General features: G+C 53.9%; 1 protein-coding gene across 5 annotated transcripts in view; it reads right to left on the bottom strand.

The window, feature by feature from the left end:
- The window catches only part of MGRN1 (mahogunin ring finger 1), a 57,893-nt gene that overhangs the window by 9,204 nt on the left and 26,077 nt on the right, over positions 1–22,612 (bottom strand). For 3 of the 5 annotated variants that reach the window (XM_067706762.1, XM_067706759.1, XM_067706761.1), the window contains 10 exons: positions 21,156–21,244; positions 20,346–20,492; positions 19,159–19,276; positions 11,442–11,508; positions 10,710–10,759; positions 8,980–9,027; positions 7,665–7,733; positions 6,198–6,357; positions 2,546–2,655; positions 141–206 (listed from right to left, as the gene is read on the bottom strand). In XM_067706762.1, coding sequence (XP_067562863.1) covers positions 141–206; positions 2,546–2,655; positions 6,198–6,357; positions 7,665–7,733; positions 8,980–9,027; positions 10,710–10,759; positions 11,442–11,508; positions 19,159–19,276; positions 20,346–20,492; positions 21,156–21,244 — 924 coding nt within the window. The remainder of the gene's footprint in view (positions 1–140; positions 207–2,545; positions 2,656–6,197; positions 6,358–7,664; positions 7,734–8,979; positions 9,028–10,709; positions 10,760–11,441; positions 11,509–19,158; positions 19,277–20,345; positions 20,493–21,155; positions 21,245–22,612) is intronic. The other 2 variants (XM_067706760.1, XM_067706763.1) reach the window with 1 other exon arrangement.

Below are 22,612 nucleotides of genomic sequence, written 5' to 3' on the forward strand. Positions count from 1 at the left end.
CGGGACTGGGGAGAGTGGATTTGACAGATTAAATGAACAGAACACGTTAGCCTGGGGTGAAAGTGACTTCCCATTCTTGTCACTGGTACAATAATCAGGGCACAGGGCAAAGACGTAGCCACAGGGCCAAACACACTTACTGTTTCCCTTTTAGGTTTCTTGCTGGCCAGTGAGGCAGGGTGCGACTTTGATTTTTTAAAGGGACACTGTCAAGATAAAAATCATAGATTTTACCGCTGCCACCCCCCGTGCGGCGCTGGAGCTGGCTGGCTGGGGTCTCCCTGGTCTGCTGGTCTCCAGGTGTGCCATGAGCCAGCGCTTCGCAAACTCTACGTGCATGTAAATCGTGGGGACCTGGCCGAGCATGGGTTCTGCCTTGGGCCTGGGTTGGCTGCGCCTGCACATCCTTGCAGCTCTGGAAGAGCCCATCCCCGTCCGCAGCGGCCACTCATGGTCTGGGTCACCTTGAGCAGCAGGTCCTGGCCAGGGCAGGTGTTGACAGTGGCCAAGCGCTCCCCACAAGCGGGCCTGGCTGGGCACAGGGAAGGGACCTGGAGGTCCCAGCACAGCCTCATTGACTCATCACCAAGTCTAGCTCCTAAAGGTAGGGCTAAAGCCCCCGATGACCCCCACTCTGCAGCGATCTTAACAGACTCACTGGAGGAAATGCCCAATCTGGACTCTAGTACTACGTGGAAATTGCTCGTGCAGGGAATGTGGCAGAGAACAAGGGCCACTTAATTGGGACTGTAACCTCCAGAGAGGAAGGCGGTGGCCCTCTGGAGTGCGAGCTTACCATCCAAGCCCCAGGCTGCCCTGCACTGTGGGAGGCACTTCGGCTCTCAGGACAAGAAGGATAAACATGGGAGGATCCTGCCTGACCCTCAGATGCCAGGGCAGAAACCCAGAGAGGCGACAATAAAAACCCACCACCTGAGCCCACCCTCCGTGGAAGAGCAAAGCTCCTTTCTCGGGGTCAGGAACAACTCAGTACTGTTTTTCTCTCCACCAAAAACATGGTGCTGGAGAAAGTACTCGCTGTTCTGAAAACAAGTCCACTGTTAAATGGCTGAGGGCCTGGTTTCAGAGCTGGAAGCCCTGATGCCTATGGGCCCCACAGGCTAAACAGTGTGGCTGGCCCGGGAGAAGTGGGGTGATGGGCACCCCAACCTGAGGGGCAGCCTTGCTCCTGATCCAGCAGCACGACCACACCTTCAGATTTTGAAAGAGAAGCCAGAAATCTGAGTCTTAAGGAAAATTCCTAGACTTTTAAACATTGGCCCAATTTTCAGAAATGCTGGGCTGAACACATCACACCTGCTGGCCTGGGGCAGGCGCCCTCTGTGGGTATGCCAATCCAGAGGGCTTTGGCTCTTTTTCCTTTTCCTTTTTAATTTTTTTTAAAATAAATTTATTTATTTGTTTTTGGCTGCGTTGGGTCTTTGTTGCTGTGTGTGGGCTTTCTCTAGTTGTGGTGAGCGGGGGCTCTTCGTTGTGGTGCGTGGGCTTCTCATGGCGGTGGCTTCTCTTGTTGCAGAGCACGGGCTCTAGGAATTGTGGCTCGCGGGCTCTAGAGTGCAGGCTCAGTAGTTGTGGCGCACGGGCTTAGTTGCTCCGCAGCATGTGGGATCTTCCCAGACCAGGGCTTGAACCCATGTCCCCTGCATTGGCAGGCAGATTCTTAACCACTGCACCACCAGGGAAGCCCTCTTTTTCCTTTTTAGAGAGCTGGCAGGGCCTCTAAGAATCACTGGATCCAAACCACCTCAATTGAGCGCCCAGAAAATAGGTTCACTGGCTGACAATGCTCAAAGTCAGCTGGGACCCAGGAGCCGGGAGCCGGGCCTACTCCTGTCCGTCCTCGGTCCTTCTGCCCCCACCTGCCCACCTCAGCGACCCCCTAAACCCCACCCTGTCTGTGTGTCTCTCCACATCTCTTTCTGTGTCTCCCTGTCTGCCCATCTCTCAGCATCTCCCTTCTGAACCTCATCCCCATCTGTCTCTCTCTCTCTCTCTCTCTGTATCTGTCTCTCCATGTCTCTGCATTTCTGTGTCTCTCCCTCCCCATCTCTGTCTCTGCCCACCTCTCTCTCAAGGTCACCTTGGTGGAGCAGAGGTGATGACACCACGACCCTTCAGACTCAGTGAAGGGTCACCTGCATCTTAGGCTCTTGCTATTGGCAAAAGCAACGCCATCCGGCAGCCAGAGCTCACTGGGCCCAGCCTGGACCACCCACGCATCTTCACAGCTGCCCGTCGGGACCAGGCAGGTGAGCCAGAGGCCCAGAGAGCTGGCAGGCAGGGGTGCTGGCCAGATAGTCTGGGTCCTGGCCTGGCACCACCCTGAGGGCAGAGCCTGGGCAGCCTCCTCCTGGCCACACCTCCAGGGCTTCCTGACCTACTGGATCCCACCTGACCAGCCCCACCAGGAGCCAGGCACTGTCCTAACATGAAGGCGGGCCCTGCACAGTAGGCAGGGGCTTCCTCCAGGCCCCTCCTGTCTCCACCCCCACACCCTCCAATGCAGGAAGGAAGAGGCACTTACAGAATGTTCATCGTGGTCCATGCTCTGGGCCAAAACGGGGCTGAAGGAGATGGGGGACAGGGCTCCTGGCTTCTTCCTCACTGCCCGGATCTGCAGAAGGGCCCGGAAAGCTGTGGCGGAAGGACAGGGTCATGTGAGGCAAGGGGCAGCACCACTGAGACCCTCCAAGTTTCGGGGACACTGACCACCCACCCACCCCGCAGCAATCCCAGGACAAGCCACGTTTCTGAGTTGAAGGCAGTATTTTTTTTTGACATCAGTCTCAGTAAAATTTTGAGGGGTATGTCTCCTCAGGCAAGGGAAACAAAAGCAAAAATAAACAAATGAGACTATATCACACTAAAAAGCTTTTGCACAGCAAAAGAAACTATCAACAAAATGAAAAGTCCACCTACTGAATGGGAGAAGATATTTGCAAACAATATATCTGATAAAGGGTTAAAATCCAAAATATTCAAAGAACTCATACAACTCAACATCAAAACAAACAACCCAATTAAAAAATGGGCAGAGGGGCTTCCCTGGTGGCGAGTGGTTAAGAATTTGTCTGCCGATGCAGGCGACATGGGTTCGAGCCCTGGTCCGGGAAGATCCCACATGCTGCGGAGCAACTAAGCCCGTGCGTCACAACTACTGAGCCTGCACTCTAGAACCTGTGAGCCACAACTACTGAAGCCCGCACGCCTAGAGCCCGTGCTCCGCAACAAGAGAAGCCACCGCAATGAGAAGCCCAAGCACGACAATGAAGAGCAGTCCCCGTTCGCCACAACTAGAGAAAAGCCCGCGCGCAGCAACGAAGACCCAACACATACAAAAATAAATAAATAAATTTATTTAAAAAAAAAAAGATAGATGCACCCCCTATGTTCTCTACAGCATTACTTACAGTAGCTAAAATATGGAATCAACCAAAGTGCCCATGAATAGACAAATGGATAATAAAGATGTGGTGTATATACAATGGACTATTGTATATGTATATACACCATCAAAAAAGAATGGATGGACCTAGAAGGTATTATGCTAAATGAAGTAAGTCAGATAAAGACAAATACTGTATGATTTCACGTACATGTGGAATCTAAAAAACAAAATAAATGAACAAACATAAAACAGAAACAAGAGTTATAGATACAGAGAACAAACATCTGGCTACCAGATGAGAGTGGGTGGGGAGAGGAAGAAATAGGTGAGGGAGATGAAGAGGTACAAACTTCCAGCTGCAAAATAAATGTCATGGGTATGAAATGTACAATGTGGGGAAATATAGTCAGTAGCTATGCAATACCTTTGTATGGTAACAGACGATAACTAGACTTACTGTAATGATCATTTTGAAATGTACAGAAAATAATTATTATGTTGTATAACAGGAACTAACACAGTGTTGTAGGTCAGTTACACTTCAAAACAAACACACACACATAGAAAGAGAGATCAGATTTGTGGTCACCAGAGGTGGGGAGGGGGAGGGGGAATTAGATGAAGGCCATCAAAAGGTACAAACTTCAAGTTACAAGATAAATAAGTATTAGGGATGTAACGTACAACATGATAACTATAATTAACATTGCTGTGTGTTATACATAAAAGTTGTTAAGGGAGAAAACCCTAAGAGTTCTCATCACACACACACAAATTTTTTTTAATTTCTTTAATTTCTATCATTTCTTTATATCAGATGATGGATGTTCACTAAACTTATTGTGATATTCATTTTGTGATGTATGTAACTCAAATCATTATGCTGGGCTTCCCTGGTGGCGCAGTGGTTGAGAGTCCGCCTGCCGATGCAGGGGACACGGGTTTGTGCCCCCGTCCGGGAGCCATGGCCGCGGAGCGGCTGCGCCCGTGAGCCATGGCCACTGAGCCTGCGCGTTTGGAGCCTGTTGCTCCGCAACGGGAGAGACCACAACAGTGAGAGGCCCGCGTACCGCAAAAAAAAAAAAAAAAAATCATTATGCTATACATCTTAAACTTATACAGATCTGTATGTCAATTATATCTTAATAAAACTAGAAGAAATAAAAAATTTAAAAATAAGGTTAAAGGGAAAAAAAAAAAAAGAACAGAAACAACATGAATAGATTCCTCCCGGTAGTAAGCCAGAAGCTCAAAGGAAGCAAGACACCTTCTTGGAATCAAATAGTAAGAATGATTTCCTGAAGACAGTAATTCTCAGATACAAGGAATTTTACTCAGTCAAATATAGCTGATGAAATAGATAACCACAATTATATTCTAGTTTTCAAATGCATAAAGAGTTTGCTTTGTGAAAGTAAGTTGGTTGTGAAGTAAGAGTCCATGAGATATTAAAGAGTATTAACTTATTATTGAAAATGAAAATATGATTTAATTAGAACAAATGCCTTCAAAATGCCCTCCCTTTATCTCCTCTTACTGTATATACTAACAACGGAATACCTTTAACCTGGAATGCAATTCACTAAAAACAACTAAAGTAAATCAAACTGAGAAACAAAATAAAATAACATGTTACCAACAGAGACTCACTGAATCTAAGTTAGGTTTTTGAGTATGCTAAACACAGGGCAAAGAACACTTCATTACAAAGATCAATTTGCATTTAAAAAATGATAAACCTAAGCTTTGTTCCTTTGTCTTTTTCTGCCTCGGTGTGCAGCTTTCGGGATCTTGGTTCCCCAACTAGTGACTGAACCTGGGCCACGGCAGTGAAAGCCGGGAATCCTAACCACTAAGCCACCAGGGAACTCCCTAAGCTTTATTATTTTTAAAACACACTTTCTTTTTCTCCCCCAGGGTTTCCCAAGGCCATGTATATTGATTAATTGCTGTGAAGCATAATTTTAATGTAGCCATAGACTACTCAACAAAAGAGAGTTTTATAATGAACAGTCATGAACCTAGGAAGTAAATGTAGCAATAAAGAGATATTTTCACACTTGGAGTTTTAAATCGACCAATACATTATTTCTGAAAGTGACAGTAAATCTGACAGTCTTTGTCTATGCTAAAAAAAAAAAAGCTGTCATTTATCTCCTCAGAGAAAATGTCCTGCAGCTCCCATAGGAGGGTGCTCTTGACGCTCACACCCAGTCCCTGCCAGGACCAGCAGGAACCGGGCCCAGGACTGCTGACCCACCAGCAGGACCTACAACCTGAGAATGTTTACTCTCTATTGGAGGATGAATATTTTGTTCAGAATTAGGCCCAACATGACAACTTTCTTTTTTTTAACGCCGTGTGCGCCACTTGTGGGATCTCAGTTACCTGACCAGGGATCGAACCTGGGCCCTCAGCAGTGAAAGCGCAGAGTCCTAATCACTGGACCTCCAGGGAATTCCCCCAACGTGACAACTTTTGACTGAGAAAGTCCAGATGCTCAAGGAAACCAAATTTAACTCCTTGATCATTTACACCCACCACACTTTTCATTTTATTATAATTTTTTATCAAAATATTTCCCACATACTCTTTGAAATAAAGATCTGACTTGCTGATCACTTCTGTGCAGCTCACCCCACACACTGCCCTGCAGCCCCTCCTGGATACTTGCCCTGCATCTGACTTCCCTGGAGGCAGACGGCACCACCCCATCGTCACGGATGTCCCTGCCCACGTCTGCCACCGTGCCCGTCTCCCTGCCCGCCCGCCCGCCCATCCCACTCACGCAGCCGGCAGATGGGGCAGTTGCTGGCCTGGTAGCGCAGCGTGTCGGCGCACGAGTTGCAGAGGCACAGGTGGCGGCAGGGCAGGATCAGCGTGTCCCGTAGGTCTGACAGGCACACCACACACTCGTTGCTGTTGTCGCTGTTCTCCTCGTCTGAGGGCTGTGGGTACACCGAGGGTCCCAGGGTCAGTGGCTCCCGAGGCCAGATTCCAGGGGCCTTCCTGTTCCCACTTTCCCTGGGGGCTGCGGTGGCAAAGGGAAGCCCCAGGGGCAGAGGAAGATCACCAAAGAGCAGGACGCCCCCCTAGCCCAAGACACCTCCCCAAATCGAGAGATCTTGGGTCTCCTACTCCCCAGAACCAAAGAGGAAATGTGGGAAGACTCGCGTCTGCCAAGGCTGCCCATTTACTTGCTTAAAACAGCAACAACAAAAACATGGCAACGGAGTTCCCGGGCAGTCCAATGGTTAGGACTCTGTGCTTTCTCTGCTGGGGTCTGGGCTCCATTCCTGGTCGGGGAACTAAGATCCCACAAGCTGCGCAGTGCGGCCCCCCAAAAATAAATCAGGCAAATCTAACTTGTTGAAATGTTTTCCTTAAGTAATGGCACCTTCTGGAAAACAAAATTAGCTTCTGGATCAAGAGGTAGCAACAGCCTAAACAGGGATCAGCCAAGTCCAGCCTGCTGCCTGCTTCTGAAACCAAGTGTTACCAGAATACAGCCTTGCCCCTGTGTTTCTGTATGTCTGTGGCTGCTTCTGCATGATCCCGGCAGTGCTAGACAGATGAGCAGAAGTGACAGACGCCATAGAGGTCGACAACATTAACTACCAGGCCCTCTATGAGAAGTCAGATGACCTCTGATGCAGAAACATGACCTGGGCAGAGAGCACTTGGCATCCAGCCAGTTCCAGCCACCACGGAAGCTGGCCTGAGACCCCAGAGGTTTTTTAAAAAAGGCAGCAGTTTCATTTGTGTCTTAAGACAATGACAAAGGCATGGACTAATTCCCTGGCTGTGCCAGACCTTGGCTCTGTGGACCACCAGGCTCCTGTCACAGGCACTGGAAGGCGAGCCGGCCCACGGGTGCAGCGCGGGCTCAACTGCTGATGAAGGGAAAGGCCAAGGCTGCACCGGGGAAGGGGGCAGCAGGAGGGGGTCCGGCATCCCCATGCTGCCCTGATGGCCAGCTGCCCAGTGATGGTAACAAGCCAGTGAATTTGCTGGAAAAAGGACAATGTCCCACAGACTCTGCTAACTCTAGAAATTAAGGAAAAATGATGGAGTCTGGGGGCCTGGGGTCTCCAGGGGAAGGCTCAGCAGGGAACTGGCTCATCTGCCACCAACCTGCAGGGCCCTGGCCAGGACAGGGGCCCCAAGCAGGTCACCCACAGGCCTGCCTCCGAGCAGCTGGGAGGAGCACAGGGGAGCACGGCCAGCCTGGCCCGGTGGTGCCACAAGCACGCACCTTCGTCTCCTGGTTGTTCTTGTTCTCAATGCCGTAGATCTCCTGCAGCAGATAGCTGACCCGGTCCACCTGGAGAGCAGAGAGGTGTCTGGGCACTTGCTCCCAACTCAATGGCTCCTCTGCACCCACCTTTCCCGACAACCCCTCCCAGGTGCCGGGCTCGGGTCCTGGGGGCAGGTGTGGTTGGCGATTCTGTCTAGCCCCACCCCCAGGGAGCGGGCACTACTGGAGACAGGCAGGGAGAACCGTCACCTGCCCAGCCGACTGGTATCAAGGACACTGGGCTGGGCCCAGGTTCTGCCTGCCCCGGAGGGCGTGGAGCCAAGCTCTACCCGGACCTGGCGACCACATCTTCTGCCCACCTTACTGTGCCCAACCCCAGAGGAAAACACCAGCCCCACAAGAGTGACCAGAGTCAGGCCTCGAGCTGACCACAGTTTAGGGGTCAGATACTCCTCCTGAGAGCCACGACCCTGCCGGTCAGCTTTCCTGAAACAAGTGCCCAGACCATCACTGGGGTCTTCTGCCCTCCTGCCCCCTCCAGGTGTTGCACCTGCCAGAGTTCTCTCAACCCCTCTTTTAAAAAACTCAGCAACACCACTCCTGGGTTGTGGCTGACACACCTGAGCAGCTACACACAGGATAATCTGATAATCACAGCTTTGGAGACAGACCCCACCACGGCCGCTGTTAAATCAGTCTCCAGGCTCATTTCAGGGGACCCTGTCCGCTAAATCCTCACAGAACGTACCTAAGTCGGAGGCCACCAGGGCTAATTCTTCCTGGTGTTAGACCATGGAATTACGGACCCCAAAGAAAGGCTGTACTGGTCTATAGCTCCCATTGGTTCCAAGATATTCCATCCTTCTCTCAAATACGGATTAAGTCAATCTAAGTCTTTGCCCAACACAGAGGTGATTTCAGCAATTTGTGAAGAGGAGGGGAGGCTGCAGTGTTTCTCCCTTCTTTCCTCCCTCCCTTCCTCCATCCCTCCCTCCCTTCCTTCCCTTCTTCCTCCATCTGTCCATTCATTCACTCGGCAAGTGTTTACTGAACACTCACTCAGTTCAAGCTGGACAAGGTTTGGCTACGATGGTCAATGCAGGTACGTGGTGGGTATGCAGGACACGCGGACACACCCAGTGACCCCGACCCTGACTCCCAGAGCCCAGGGCCCACAGTAGTGGTGTCACCAGCTACTTCCACAGCGGCCATGGTGGCCCGGGGAGAATAATCCACAGAGACCACTGGGTCACATGTGTGCGCCTGTCTTTTAAATCAAAAGGGCTCACGGTATTTCCTCTGATGGACTTACGATTTGCTTCTGCTTTAAAGGCTTCACAGAGAAGCTGCCGTCGACGTGCTGCAGGGAAGAAGGACAGAGAGGTTAACTCGGCCATGCGGAAGGCCCGTCCTCGGTCAACCCACATCTACGGCTGAAAAAAGAAGGGGCCACACAAAGACTCGAGAGACAGGCCAGGGATCCTCCAACTGTGGTCCTCTGACCTGGCTTCGAAACTACCCAGAAAATCTTCTAAAAATATCGCCTCCTGGGTCCCACCCTGACCTACAAAACCCAACTCTCCCTGGGTCGTTCTCAAGAACACTCAAGTTCACCACCATCAGCCAAGTTCTGACAATGGATAGGCGCCTCCCCAGCTGCAAGAAGCAGCACCTGGATGACAAGAACCAAGACAGACGGCTCCAGCCCTCAAAGGGCTTGGTCGAATCGCGAAGACAGCACAAGGATGTCACTGCCTTACGTACCAGGAAGGCCCAAAGCTCTGAGGGCCGTGAGAACAAGATAGAGCAAATGCGTCTGGTGGTACCTGGGGAGGCACACGGCTCCGAGTCCACACAGTTAAGCACGGTACCAGATCTGAACTCTCGCTCACCAAATACCCCTTCTGAGTCCACTGAGACCAGCACCTGGCACTTTCTGTACGGCTGATGGGTTCTGACAGAAGTTTCTAGCATGCTGCACTCCAAAAATAAGGTAGTTTCTCACTGGACTCTACACTGGAAGCACAGAATGGAGTGTCTGCCAGTGACGGCCCATCGCCCTGCCAGAGCACACAGATGGTAAATAGTCACCATCTCCTCCGACAAGGCTGGCCTGGGGAGCACAGCTGGTGAGCCCAGAGATGGAGAGGGCCACCTCCACCACGGCCCCAGGAGGCCAGGGAGAGCACAGACCCAACGTCGCCAGAGGGGCCTCAGGCCCAGCTCCACGGACCCCCTGGGGCATCTGGAAAGACCCAGATCACAGGGAGGAGATGGGCTCTGCACTTAAGGCTTTCAGGGCTACAGGTACACCCTGGGCTGAGGAAGCCAGGGCTTGGAAGGACGTCCAGAACAAGCGGTCTGAGACTGGTTTCCTCGTGAGGTCCTTGCTCCTCGTCCATCTGGGCCACAGGCCGGTGCTAAAAACACAACTGCACAGTGCCGACCAACGTCAAGGAACACTACAAGGTGGGGATCAGCCGTAGCCTTTTCAAATAGGGGACACACCCCACTACGCTGGCAGGACTCTCGGTGACCAGGGACCCTGTCCCAACACAGCTTGGCCCTCGCTCGCTGCATGGACGGACGCATGGAACTGTCTGGACCCCGGTGAGAGGACCATCCCTAGAACCCGAGACACCCTAATGCAGAGTAAGTGGTGGGGCTGACTGTCCTCACCACCAGCCAACACCCCCACCACACACCATAAACACGGCCACAAAGCATGGACAGTCAGGGGCCTGGGGACTCAGGTCTGGTGGAAAAAAGGGCAAACACCTAAGTTCAAATACACATAATGCTAAAAAGGTAGTAGTAAATGAATCCTTCCATGTAAATGGTCTCTTTATATGCGGGGCACCCCCAACTCGGGGACCCCAGGAGAGTATGTATGTCACATCTAGGACCGTACTAGGCAGGTGGCAGACCCTCGTCCACCCCACCAGCATTTACTGGGCACCTAGTAAATTACTGGGCACTGCGTGCAGGATGCGATGACAAATGAGGAGTCGGCTGCACGATCAGGAGCAAGATGGCACTTACCTTCTCAAAGGCGGCCAAGAGCACGTGGGCGTGGCCGGTCACTTCCACACCTGCCCGGGAGAGAGGAGAGTGGTCAGAGCCGGCCTCTACCACCCCTGGCCCCCTGCCTCAGGCCTCCTCTTTCCAGCTGGCACGTCCCCAGCTCTCAGCCTGCAGGCAGGGCCTGGTCCTCTGAGGACCCACTGAGGTCTTGTCCTTGCCTCGCCCTCCTCTGCCTGCAGCTCCCTCTGACCCGCGCACCTCACCCGGCCCCAAAGCAGCCACTGCCGGCTGCCCACGGTTGGCTCTGCTCCCGTCTCACTCGGCATGGGGACAAGCCTAGGCCGGGCAGGGCTCCGGTGTCTGCACCCTCGCCCGGGACCCCACAGCCCACAGCAGGGGCAAGGAGAGGCCAGCAGGACTGGCAGGAAGAGGCAGGCGGCGAGGGGTCAGCGTGGCACTGGCAGCCTTCATCGTTCCACTGCGGGGTGGACACCAGCACTGGAGGCCTGTCTTGCCACTGTCAGCGCCGCGAGAGCCAGGCTTTGCCACAGGGGCGCAGGGACGGCACCAGCAGCAGGAGACAGAGCGCTCGGCGCCCGAGCCCCTCGGCCCCAAGCCCGCCCAGCAGGCTGAGCCGACGTCGTCCGCTGTTTCTGGACTGAGATCCCCGGACCTGGCTGACTGGGGTGAGGAGGGCCTCTTCCCAAGTGTGCACGCCTGGAAAGGAGACCGAAGGGAAGGGCCACTCACCGTCCCCCTCATCCACCACAGCCTGGATGACCACTGGAAACGTGCCCCGGTCCAGGTCAAAGTTCAGCTGCAGAGAAAGGAGGTGACAACAGTCAGACTGAGCTGGAGGGAGTGGGAGGCGTTGAGGTGACAGAGCTGAGGCCAGACAGGCGCCCTTTTCTTCTTTGTGGTAAAGCAGATTAAAAGGGCACATTTGTGTTCTAAGTGTAACTCAGTGTCATTAAGTACATCCGTACGGTCAGGCGACCGTCAGCACCATCTTTCCTGGAACGTCCTCGCCAGCCCTCAGCGGGCCGCCCAGCCCAGCCCAGCCCTGGAACCTCCATGCTGCTGCGTCTGTAGATGGGCCGACCCCTGGACATTCACAGAAATGGATGCACACAGTATCTGTCTTTTGTGTCTGGTGTCTCTCAGGCAGAATCATCACGCTGCAGGCGCCTCCCCCTTAAGGCCGAGTAGCACTCCCCGCCTGGCCAGACCTCACTGTCACCCATTCACCTGCTCAGACACCAGGCCCCCCTTCGGCTGTGTTGAGCGGGGCTGCCTCTGCTGGACTCTGCTGGGTGGACCCCTAGGCACGGGAGTGCCGGGTCCCACGGAGATCCCGCGTCTAACCTTGTGAAGAAAGGCACCCAGCTCGGCCCCAACAAAGACGGAACCAACGTGAAGGAGAGACCACGTGGCTTGTCCGAGCTCACGGAGAAACCTCCTCTCACTTTTCCTTCTCCTCCTGCTTAAGTCCTCCGGGGATCCCCGCTGCCCTCTGGCTGCAGGCCACGCTCCTCCCCACGTGTCCACTCAGGTGCAGCTTCCACGGCTTCTCCCCAGTGGGGACCGTGGGGAGGTCACACAGAGCCTGCAGGGCAGAGGCGCTCAGCCAAACACACCCACCACGGGAAGGGTGCCCAGCGGGTCCCTGGCCATCGGTGGGCGGGCAGGGCCGGGCCGGGGCCAGTGCTGGGACAGGGCATACTCAGCACTGCCAGGTTCGGGTCTGGCTCTACAACCTGAGCATCAGGTCCCGGTCCTAACGCAAAAGTTCCGAGCAGGCGGCCGAGAGAGCACGCGGTGAGCACCAGCCCCTGGAGCTGCTTGTGTCCAGGCAGCGGGAGCCGGGGAGGGAATTGGCCCAGGAGGACCACGTTGGGTAGGGACTCCAGGGCACGGGGCTTGGTAGGAACGTGTGCGCACGGATCCACACGCGGAGAGGTGTCCAGGCCTACCCAGGACCCACAGCCTCAGGGTAGAAGGGCTGCACCACCAAAACTTGGACCTGGGAGAGGGAGGGACCCGCTTTCCCCGCTCCTGCCTTGCTCGGGGGTGCCCCACGGGGTGGGGGGGTGACCGCCCGAGACAGGAGTCACACATCCTCTACAGCTATCCCGGGGCCAGGGGCCTCCCACACGCCTGCTTCTGCCCTCCCTACACCGAGCCAGGGAACAGGGAGCCATCTTGCCAACGACCATCCCGCAGTTACCCCGGTGACGACGATGACGATGATGACGATGATGACGATGACGACGATGACGAAGCTGTGGTGGGTGTGATGCGCAGGTGCTGCCCTTCCCAGGCTGTAATCAGGCCCAGGAGGGGAGCTATTCAGGTGACAGAGCTGGACGGGGAGCAGTGCGGGCCCTGCCACCCCCGCGCTTCCGGCCTGTTGCTGAAATATAGTCGTCAGCGCTGACGTGGCGACTTGGTTGCTCTGAGGAGCTGCCAGTGATTTGCATTTTCTTTCTCTCTTGCACACTGAGTGCTGCCTCAGCACCAGCTGACGGGTGGAATAAAAGACACTGGTCTGGGGAGGTGTGACGGGGGCTCCTGCCCCGCTGGCCGTCGGGTTCACGATGGACAGCCTGGCTAAGTAAGCACCCTGCACCCCGACTCCATGGACCCCTGCGGCCACCTGCGAGGGAGGGACTGTTTCTATTTCCAGCTGACAGATGGGAAAGCAAGGTTCGCAGAGGTGGCATAACTTGCTGGATGCTTCATAGACAGAGTGACAGAGCCAGGGTTGCCTCCAGGCCTCGCCCACCTGTGTCCTCCCAGCTCCTGGGAAAGGCCATCACTGCTTCCTGGATGCCGCTGGTACTTCTGTCCTGGAGATTCTGCTCTTATCAAGCCTGACCCACCTGGGGCCTCCTGTCCAGCCCTGTCCAAACCCTACTGCAAAGGTGCAAATGACTGTTGTCCCACTTTTCAGGTGGCAGCACCCCGACTTTCCCTGAGGAAATGTGGGAACAACTTCTCTCCTAGCCTGGTACTGTGTGGCCTGGCCAGAGGATGGTATGTCTACCTGAGCACTCTGGGACGCAGGCGGGGACCGCACCTCTCACTGGTCTGCAGGGCGCCAGCAGAGAGCGAGGCCAGCTCAGCAGGAGCATACCCTTCCTGATGACATGGGCCCCTGAAGACACCCAGCCTTTTCAGAATCTATGCCAATTAGTTCCTGATTTTCTTTTCTTAAGTCAGACTGAGGTGTTTCTGTCACTTGCAACCAAAGAAGTCCTGACACAGACACCACTTAGAAGGCTCTGCCGCAGCAGCCTTCCCGGCGCCTCCCACGAACATTCAGTGCCCAGACCACAGGGCAGCACACTACATGTGACATTTGTCCAACAGACTTGCAAACCCAACAGAAGACGCGGTGCTGAGCCAGGGACAGAGGTGGAGACGACAGGGCACCATGACCCCCGCTCTCCCCAGACACCAGGGCCTAGGGGTGGGGGGGAAACCCTGGGAGTACAGGGACCTAGGGAGCAAGGACCACCTCCTCCCAGACTCCTGCTCCCCAGAGCTTGGCACATGAGTCACGCCCCAGAGCCAAGCATGCGGGGAGAGGACAGAGACTTCCACCCTCCCAGAGAGTCTGAGGGAGACGCTTTTTAGTTTTTGGCCACGCCAGGCAGCATGTGGGATCTTAGTTCCCTGATCAGGGATCGAACCCGCGCCCCTGCAGTGGAAGCTTGGAGTCTTAACCACTGGACCACCAGGGAAGTCCCAGGAGACACTTATTTTTAATGCAGGGAGTGAGGCTTTCTTAGGGAAAAAGGCAGCCAGGTCAGGAGAGAGAGCAGCAGCTGACGGCAGCAGGAGTCCCGCCCAGGCTCCCCTCAGGCTCTGCTGTCACAGAGGAGCCGTGGACGAGGGTCTTTGCAAGGCCTAGGTCAGATGGACACTGGGAAATAGGGGAAAGGCAAGGGGTGGGGGAGGAGGGGACGTGGCTTTGACTGAAATAAATGGAAGCCCATGAGGAGCTAGTGGGAAAACTGCAAAGAAGCCCCACGAGCCACGAGGAGATCTGTAGGTGTTGACCTGGAAAGACTCCACATCATGGTGCAGTAAGAAAAGAAAATGACGCATGTGTGGGGCAGGGGGCATATGGGAAACCTCTATACCTTCCTCTTAATTTTGCTGTGAACCTTAAACTACTCTAAAAAAGTCTTACAATTAAATTAATTTAAATTCAATTAAAAAGCAAACTGCACCCAAGAGGAATGAAAACATACATCCACACAAAGACTTGCACACAAATGTTCACAGCAGCAACATTCATGATGGCCAAAAGGCGGAGACAACCCACATGTCCATCAGCTGATGAAGGGCTAAACAAAATATGATCCCATCCATCCAGTGGAATGTTATTCAGCCATAAAAAGGAATAAAGCACCGATACATACTACAACCTGGACAAGCCTTGAAGACATGATGCTGAGTGAAAGAAGCCAGCACCAAAGGTCACATAGTGTCTGATTCTGTTTATGAGAAATATCCAGAACAGACAAATCCAAAGAGACAGAAAGTGGATGGGCAGTGGCCAGGGGCTGGGGGAGGAATGAGGAGTGATTGCTAGTGGGTAGAGGGTTTCTCTTGGGGATGACAAAAAAGTTCTGGAGGTAAGGCAGTAGTGACGGCTATACAACTCTATGAATATAGTAAATACCACCGAATTATACACTTTAAAAGGGTGAGCTGGGGACTTCCCTGGTGGTGCGGCGGTTAAGAATCCACCTGCCAATGCAGGGGACACGGGTTTGAGTCCTGGTCCGGGAAGATCCCACATGCCGCGGAGCAGCTAAGCCCATGCGCCACAACTACTGAGCCTGTGCTCTAGAGCCTGTGAGCCACAACTACTGAGCCCACGTCCCACAACTACTGAAGCCTGTGCGCCCAAAGCAACAAGAGGAGCCAACGCAATGAGAAGCCCGCTCACTGCAACGAAGAGTGGCCCCCGCTCACCACAACTAGAGAAAGCCCGCGTGCAGCAACGAAGACCAAACACAGCCAAAAATAAATAAACAAAATAAATAAATTTATTAAAACAGAAACAAAAAAATAAATAAAAGGGTGAGTTGTATAGTATGCAAATTATGTCTCGATAAGTTGTTTTAAAAAAAACAAGCTACAAAATAATATTTGTAAAGTATGACTGCATTTTTGTAAAAAACAAATGCATACAGGAGAAAGTCTAGAAAATACACCCCACATGGTCAGAAGTGGTCACTTCTGGAAAAGGAGACTGAACTGGGAACATTTTGCTTGACAGATTCTGTGTAATCAGAACATTTTACTATAAGCATACATTACTGTTATAATCTTTAAATAGGCAAATCTGGGGAAAACGGCTAAAAAAAAAGGGAGGATGGCCAGGCCTCTGATGGCACAATGCTTGCAGCTGAAGGGACGCCTGTGTCTGGAGACATCTTCAGCTGTCACAATTGCAGCAAGGGACATTCCTGACACCTGGTAGGCAGGGGCCAGGGAGGCTGCTCAACATCCCACAGAGCACAGGACAGTCTCTGCCAGAGAATGACCCAGGACCCAAATGTCAACAGCACCGAGGCTGAGAAACCCTGGTATAAAGGAGAAACCTGAGTTTGGTGCCAGAGTGTCTGTCACAACTCTAACACCTACCAACACCCGCTTCAATGCCCTCATCTGGCAAGGACGTCATGCCAGGATGTAACAGCATCCTTCTGCTCTCCGTACAGCTTAACTTCCAGAACCTTCTATTTATGGCAAATCTTAGCCGTTTCCTAGCTACAGTAACGACTGATGAAGTTTCCATTTAAAAATACATGTAATAGGGCTTCCCTGGTGGCGCAGTGGTTGGGAATCCACCTGCCAATGCAGGGGATGTGGGTTCGAGCCCTGGTCCGGGAAGATCCCACATGCCGCGGAGCAGCTAAGCCTGTGTGCCACAACTACTGAGTCTGCGCTCTAGAGCTTGTGAGACACAATTACTGAGCCCGTGTGCCACAACTACTGAAGCCCGCGTGCCTAGAGCCCGTGCTCTGCAACGAGAGAAGCCACCGCAGTGAGAAGCCTGTGCACCGTAACCAAGAGTAGCCCCCGCTCGCCATAGCTAGAGAAAGCCCGCGCGCAGCAAAGAAGACCCAACGCAGACAAAAATAAAATAAATTCAAAATAAAAAAAATAAAAATAAATAAAAATACATGTAATAGAGGGAGGAATTGGGGGTGACTGCTTAATGGGTGCAGGACTTCCTTGTGGGTGATGAGAACGTCCTGGAACTGCCCAGTGGTCACACACTATGAATGCACTGTCACTGACGTAAGTTTATATTGTGTGTATTCTATCACAGTAAAAAACACCTGTAAGAAAAACTGAGCTGATTTCAACAACATATTAGTGGGAATTCTCTTTCGGTCCAGGGGTTAGGAATCTGCACTTTCACTGCCGAGGGCCCAGGTTCGATCCCTGGTCAGGGAACTAAGATCCTGCAAGGTTTGTGGTGTGGCCCCCCCCCCCACCCAAAAAAAAGAACATCTTAGCTGAAGTGATAATCAGAAAAGGCAAAGATGAGGACGGGGTCCCAGGATAACAACACTGGACAGGCCCACCAGGCCACATGCTGACAAGCCGAGGACGCAGGTTCCCTGATGCACTGAGGGAGCCAAGGGGGTGCCCTCCTGGAGCACCCAAGACTGGCTTACAAGTCAGGTGTGCGCTCAGGACAAGTGACCCAAACCGCTGGTGATACAGGACATCTGCAAACGCACAGGGGATGTTTCAGGGCCAAAATGCCAAAACTGGGTTATTTCAGAGGTCACCAAGCTGAGGTGCAGCCTCAGCCCAGCCGCCCCGCAGTCACCATAGGTGGGGGCACCCACTCACCTGCCCTCCCAGCCCCTCTGCCCTAGGGGAGCTGCCCCATCCCATTCACAGGAGGGTGGGTGGGACCAGATGCACCTGCCGGGCATCTGAACCGGGAATGTGTGCACACGGGGACGGAACCATCCTGACGGCACGGGGCTGTGGGCAGGGGGCCCCCAGGACTGCTATTCAGCTTGGCCTTTGACTTCGAGGGCCCCACCTGGCTTCCAGAAGACCTGCCCTTCTCACGTGGTAAAACAGAGGGGGCTCCTGTTGCTCGACATCAAAGCGCTCTGACCAGCAAGCACACGCGGCCGGGAGTAACTACCAGGGCGTGGCCTTCACCGTCTGACATACCCGTGATCCAGAACCTTCCTGGCAATTCCCACACCACACCATACCCTGCTACCTCCAATCCTTCCCACTCATGTATTTCAGTAACATAAGACGGGACTACCCTCTGTCAAAAAAAACTAGAGAATTCAGCTACGTCAAAGAAGCCAGACATGAAAGGCCACATACTGTACAGTTCCATCCATATGAAATGTCCAGAACAGGTAGATCCAGGGAGACAGAAAGCAAATTAGTGCCAGGGGCTGGGGCAGGAACAGGGATCAACTGTAAAGGGCATGAGGGATCCTACTGGGAGGATAGAAACATCCCCAAACTGGATTGTGGTCATGGCTGTGATCACAGATTTACTAAAAATCACTGAATTGAACACTTAAAATGGGTGAGTTTTATGATATATAAACTCTAACTTAATAACCTGTTTTTTTAAAAAAAACAAAATAATTCAGGGGTGTACACAGTACTGATACTCACACTGTACACATGTAGTGTGTTTGTGTGTGTCTTCCTTATACCAAGCTCCTTTGCAGAAATAACTACTGTCTTAAGCTTGACGGGGAACCTTCTCTGGCTTTTCCTCAAGGATTATGTACACATACATGTACCTGCAGAAGTGGTCTTGTGCACATCTGTGGCTGCCACATATGTGCGATTACATGGTATTTGTCTGTAATGTGCTTTTCTCCAAGCCCAGGAGGTGCTTCCACATCAGCACGTACAGCAGACATAAGCTCTGTCAGCTACTCTAAGGCTCACGACATCCCAGAACGGAGCTGGACTATGGTGCCCCCATTATGTATACAGGGGGTTCCCATGATGTCAGTGAACCAAGCGATACCTCCGTAATGGACATGTAGATTGTTTCCAATTTACTACTACAGACAGAGCTGCAGTGAGCACCCTCCACATGGTGTAAATCACTGTCCTTAGCTACAGAACCACTGGGTGGGAGGCATCCTGCCAGGCTGCAGCCCCGTGGCCCTGACAACCATACCAGAGCCCATACGGAGCTTCTAACTGCTGCTGCTCCGCCCGGCCACGATCATCCAGTCCAGCCAATGCCTGCACCGACCACAATCCACAGTCCAGGTACCCCGACTGGGCACACAGACCTTGGTCAGCAGCCATTCCTGACACTTATCAACCATGTGAGGAATCTGAGTGAACAGGCCCCACTGTGCTTGCCCCCCTCCAGGGGAAGGAACTCGGGGAGGGGCCAGGGGAAAGGGGGGCCCAGCCAAGCTGTTACCTCATCATCCTTCCACTCCGAGAAATCGATCTTGAAGGAGGGCAGGGAGAACTGCTGGCTCACTCCCCGCTTGTAGTGGACAGTTTCGGACTGCAGGGCCGGGCTCTTGGGGGTGTACCTGAAAGGGCCGAGAGAGAAAGGACAGTGAGACAAACTCTCTGCCGCATCCCATTCTCCCAGAGCCCATACCTGCCCAATTACTGTTACCTTTCCAGACTTGGCTACAACTTTCCACTAGGCTTTTATGGTTTGCTGACATTTTTGAATGAATACAGTACAAAAATGCACAGTGCAAAGTGACCCCAAGCCCCGGCCTCACGCGTGCTCCCAGCCACCTGCTTCTCTGCCCCGTCCACAACCCGTGTGTCACTCCTGGGAAAGCTGAGGCATAATCATGCCTGCATGAGCAGGTGTTTCTTCTTTAATATTCAAACAGCAGTCCACCTACAATCTGCTCCGACCACTTGTGTGCCCGAAGCTGTCCCACAGTCATCACAGATGGAGGTGCCGTGTTCTTGGGACACTGCATGGGTTCCACCACGGTTTTACTCTAATTGATTCAACCAGGCCCCCAGTGGTGGACACCAGGCGGTCGCCAACATCTTGCTATTCCAAACAAAGCTTCCAGGACTCTCCTCTGCACACATCTTAACCACACATGTAAGCATGTCCCCAAGATAAATTCCCAGGAAAGGAAAGGCTGAGTCAAGCAGCACACACATTTTCAATCCCGGTAGGCTCTGGCATCTCCCTATATAGGAATCCAACCCAGGACCCTCACCCACCTCCCCACACCTGCTGTCCCTGGGGCCTCACTCAGTCTCTAGGACAAAGGACACTCTCAAGGGCCTTGGCACGTCCGGCCTGAGACTGACACTGGGGGAGGGGCTGCTCTTACACGAACAGGGACTCACAGACCGAGCTCTCAGCCACCACTCCACCCCCGGATCAAATCTGGCCTCCGAGGGGTTTCCTCCGACAGGACGGAAGTGGGTGCGTTTCTGCCCATCCTGCCTGGGTCTGGCCTTACAGCCTGGAGGCAGGCCTGCCACGGTCATGCTGAAGTTGCAGATTTCAAACTTTTAGGGCCAGCAGGGCCCTATTTCAAATCAAAGCTCCGAAAGTTCAAATACACAATACAGACAGAAGCAGAACCACTGGGCCTGCCAGGCCCCATGGGGACTCACGCAGCCGTCCCATTCAGGAACTCCTCCACTGCCTGGCAGTAGATGGTGATGGCCACCCGGGCGTCGGCATCGAAGGTGAACTCCAGGCTGTAGAGGACTCGGGGCTTTTCGCCGTCCTCAGTGGGGCTGTCAGCACCGTCCTTGTACCTGCCCGGGAGACAGAGGAACAGGGCAGGTCAGGGGCTGTGCCTGCGACGGTGTCCCCACCCCATACAGCACCCCCGCCCCCGCAGGGGCCCCAGAGTCAGCTGCCTGGCTGCATCCCACCTTCCTAGGAACGTGGAGGCCGTTCCCTGTTTGGACAACAAGGCCCAACAACGCAGGGTACTCCTTCCCTTGTCTCCTGCTCACAGAAAGGGAGACTAGTCCTCTGGGTTTAGAAATGGCCCCGATCCCTCAAGTCTTCCGGGTTTGAGGCGGTTTCTCAGCCCACTGACGCGCCGGCTGGACTACTCGAGGCAGTGGGGGTGTGCTGAGCGCCGTAGGGTGCCGAGCGGCATCCCTGGTCCCTGCCTGCCAGATGCCAGTAGCACCGCCCTCACCCACCCCCAGCTGTGACAACCAAGACTGTCTCCAGACCCGGCCCAACACCCCTGGGGCACAGGTGCCAGGCTGAGGCCCGGCTTAAGGCTGGAGTTCCACAGGCAGAACCTGCGGGCCCCTCCCCTCCCCCCCCGCCCCCCAGGGGCAGCTCTGGAATCGAGTCCTGATTCTACACAAGGGGGAGTAGGGCCCAGGGTCACTCTCTCCCAAGCACCAGGGGGCCCATGGGGAGCCACAGCGCGGCACAGGGCGGGGGGGAAGGGTTACCTCACGAGCCGGAGGGAGTCTTTGCGGATGTTCACCAGGCTCCTCAGTGTCTTCACAGGCTCATGGGGGGCAGGGGTGACGTAGGGAAACTAGGAGGGAAAGAGCAATTCCAGGTAACCCCCAGGGCATGGCAGCGGAGGGAAAACAGGGCTTCATCAGAGCAATGGTCACAACCCTGCCTGATCATCCTGGGCCCTCGCACTGACCACAGGACAGCACTCCCCTCATCCACATCCAAGGAAACCACAGGCGACACGGCCAGCACGTGGGAGAGCCGGGACTGGAACTGCCCTGAGGATTCTGGGTCCCCAGTTGCAGGAAGGACCCTCAGCTAGGTGCCCGGGGCAGAGGTTAGGGTTGGGGCTCTCAGGCCACGTTCCTGGAGGTGGGACCTGTCGTCTCACTGCTGCCCTGAACAAGGCAGGCTCTCCACACAAGGACGATAGTCAATACAGATTTCGGAAGGGACTTGCGCCCACACAGGCACGCACGCACGCACACGCACGCACACACACACACACACACGGGTGCTGTAAAACTGGTGGTGTCTGGAAGGCTTGGGCACGGGGTCAGTCTCCTGCTGGTGACAACGCACTGAGTCTTAGCAGATGTTTTCACTGGGAAGCCGGGTAAAGGACACCCGGGGTCTCTCCATCACTTCTCACAACTGCAGGTGACTCTACGATGGTCTCAAGGAGAAAGTGACACAAGACAACAGATCTACAGGTGGCCTGCAGAGCCAGGTCCTGGGTCTGAGCCAAGGCTGCAAAGACATGCAAGGCAGGTTCTGCTCCTGCTGTCACAAACTCAGGAGGGTGGGGAGCTCAGTACAACGTGGAAGCCCCACTGGCCCCATGGGTGGGGGACCAGCACTCTGGGCCCCAGGCCAGTTAAAGGACCAAGACTTCATGTCAACCAGCTGCTCTACAGCTAAAACAGCCTGGAGACCCCTGGTCCAGGGGATAGCACCCCCACCAGGCCCAGGACTCAGCAGCCTTAGGGGACAGAGTCCAGTGTCTCGTGAGAGAGAGGGCCTCCTTCCTGGGCCCTTGGCCACGCAGGGGACCATTATCTCAAGATGCAAAACCCAGGCCCCTGCTCAGCAATCCCCCACAGCCCTCTCTCTCTCTTTAGTCTCCATCCATCAAACATTCCCTTCTTTATTGCCTGCACCCCACATACTAAACAGGGCAGGGTCTGTCCTTCCAGCCCCTGGAAGAGTCCTAGGTACACAGCAGGTGCCAAATGTGCGTTGAACGAAGGGACAGCAGTGTGTGGAGTGCACTCCTCTGGTGACTAGTGAGGGCGAACTTGTAAAAAAGAGTCCTGGCTGTTTGCGTTTCTGCTTTGGATCACATCTCTTGCCCACTGCCCTATGGAATGTGGATGTTCTTTTCTCTTTTGAAAGACAGCCATCCAAGAGGCCTGGGATGAAATCCAGAGCCTTCCTCAGCCCC

The sequence above is a fragment of the Pseudorca crassidens genome, chromosome 15 (assembly GCF_039906515.1).
Source record: "Pseudorca crassidens isolate mPseCra1 chromosome 15, mPseCra1.hap1, whole genome shotgun sequence".
In the NCBI taxonomy this organism is placed as follows: Eukaryota; Metazoa; Chordata; class Mammalia; order Artiodactyla; family Delphinidae; genus Pseudorca; species Pseudorca crassidens.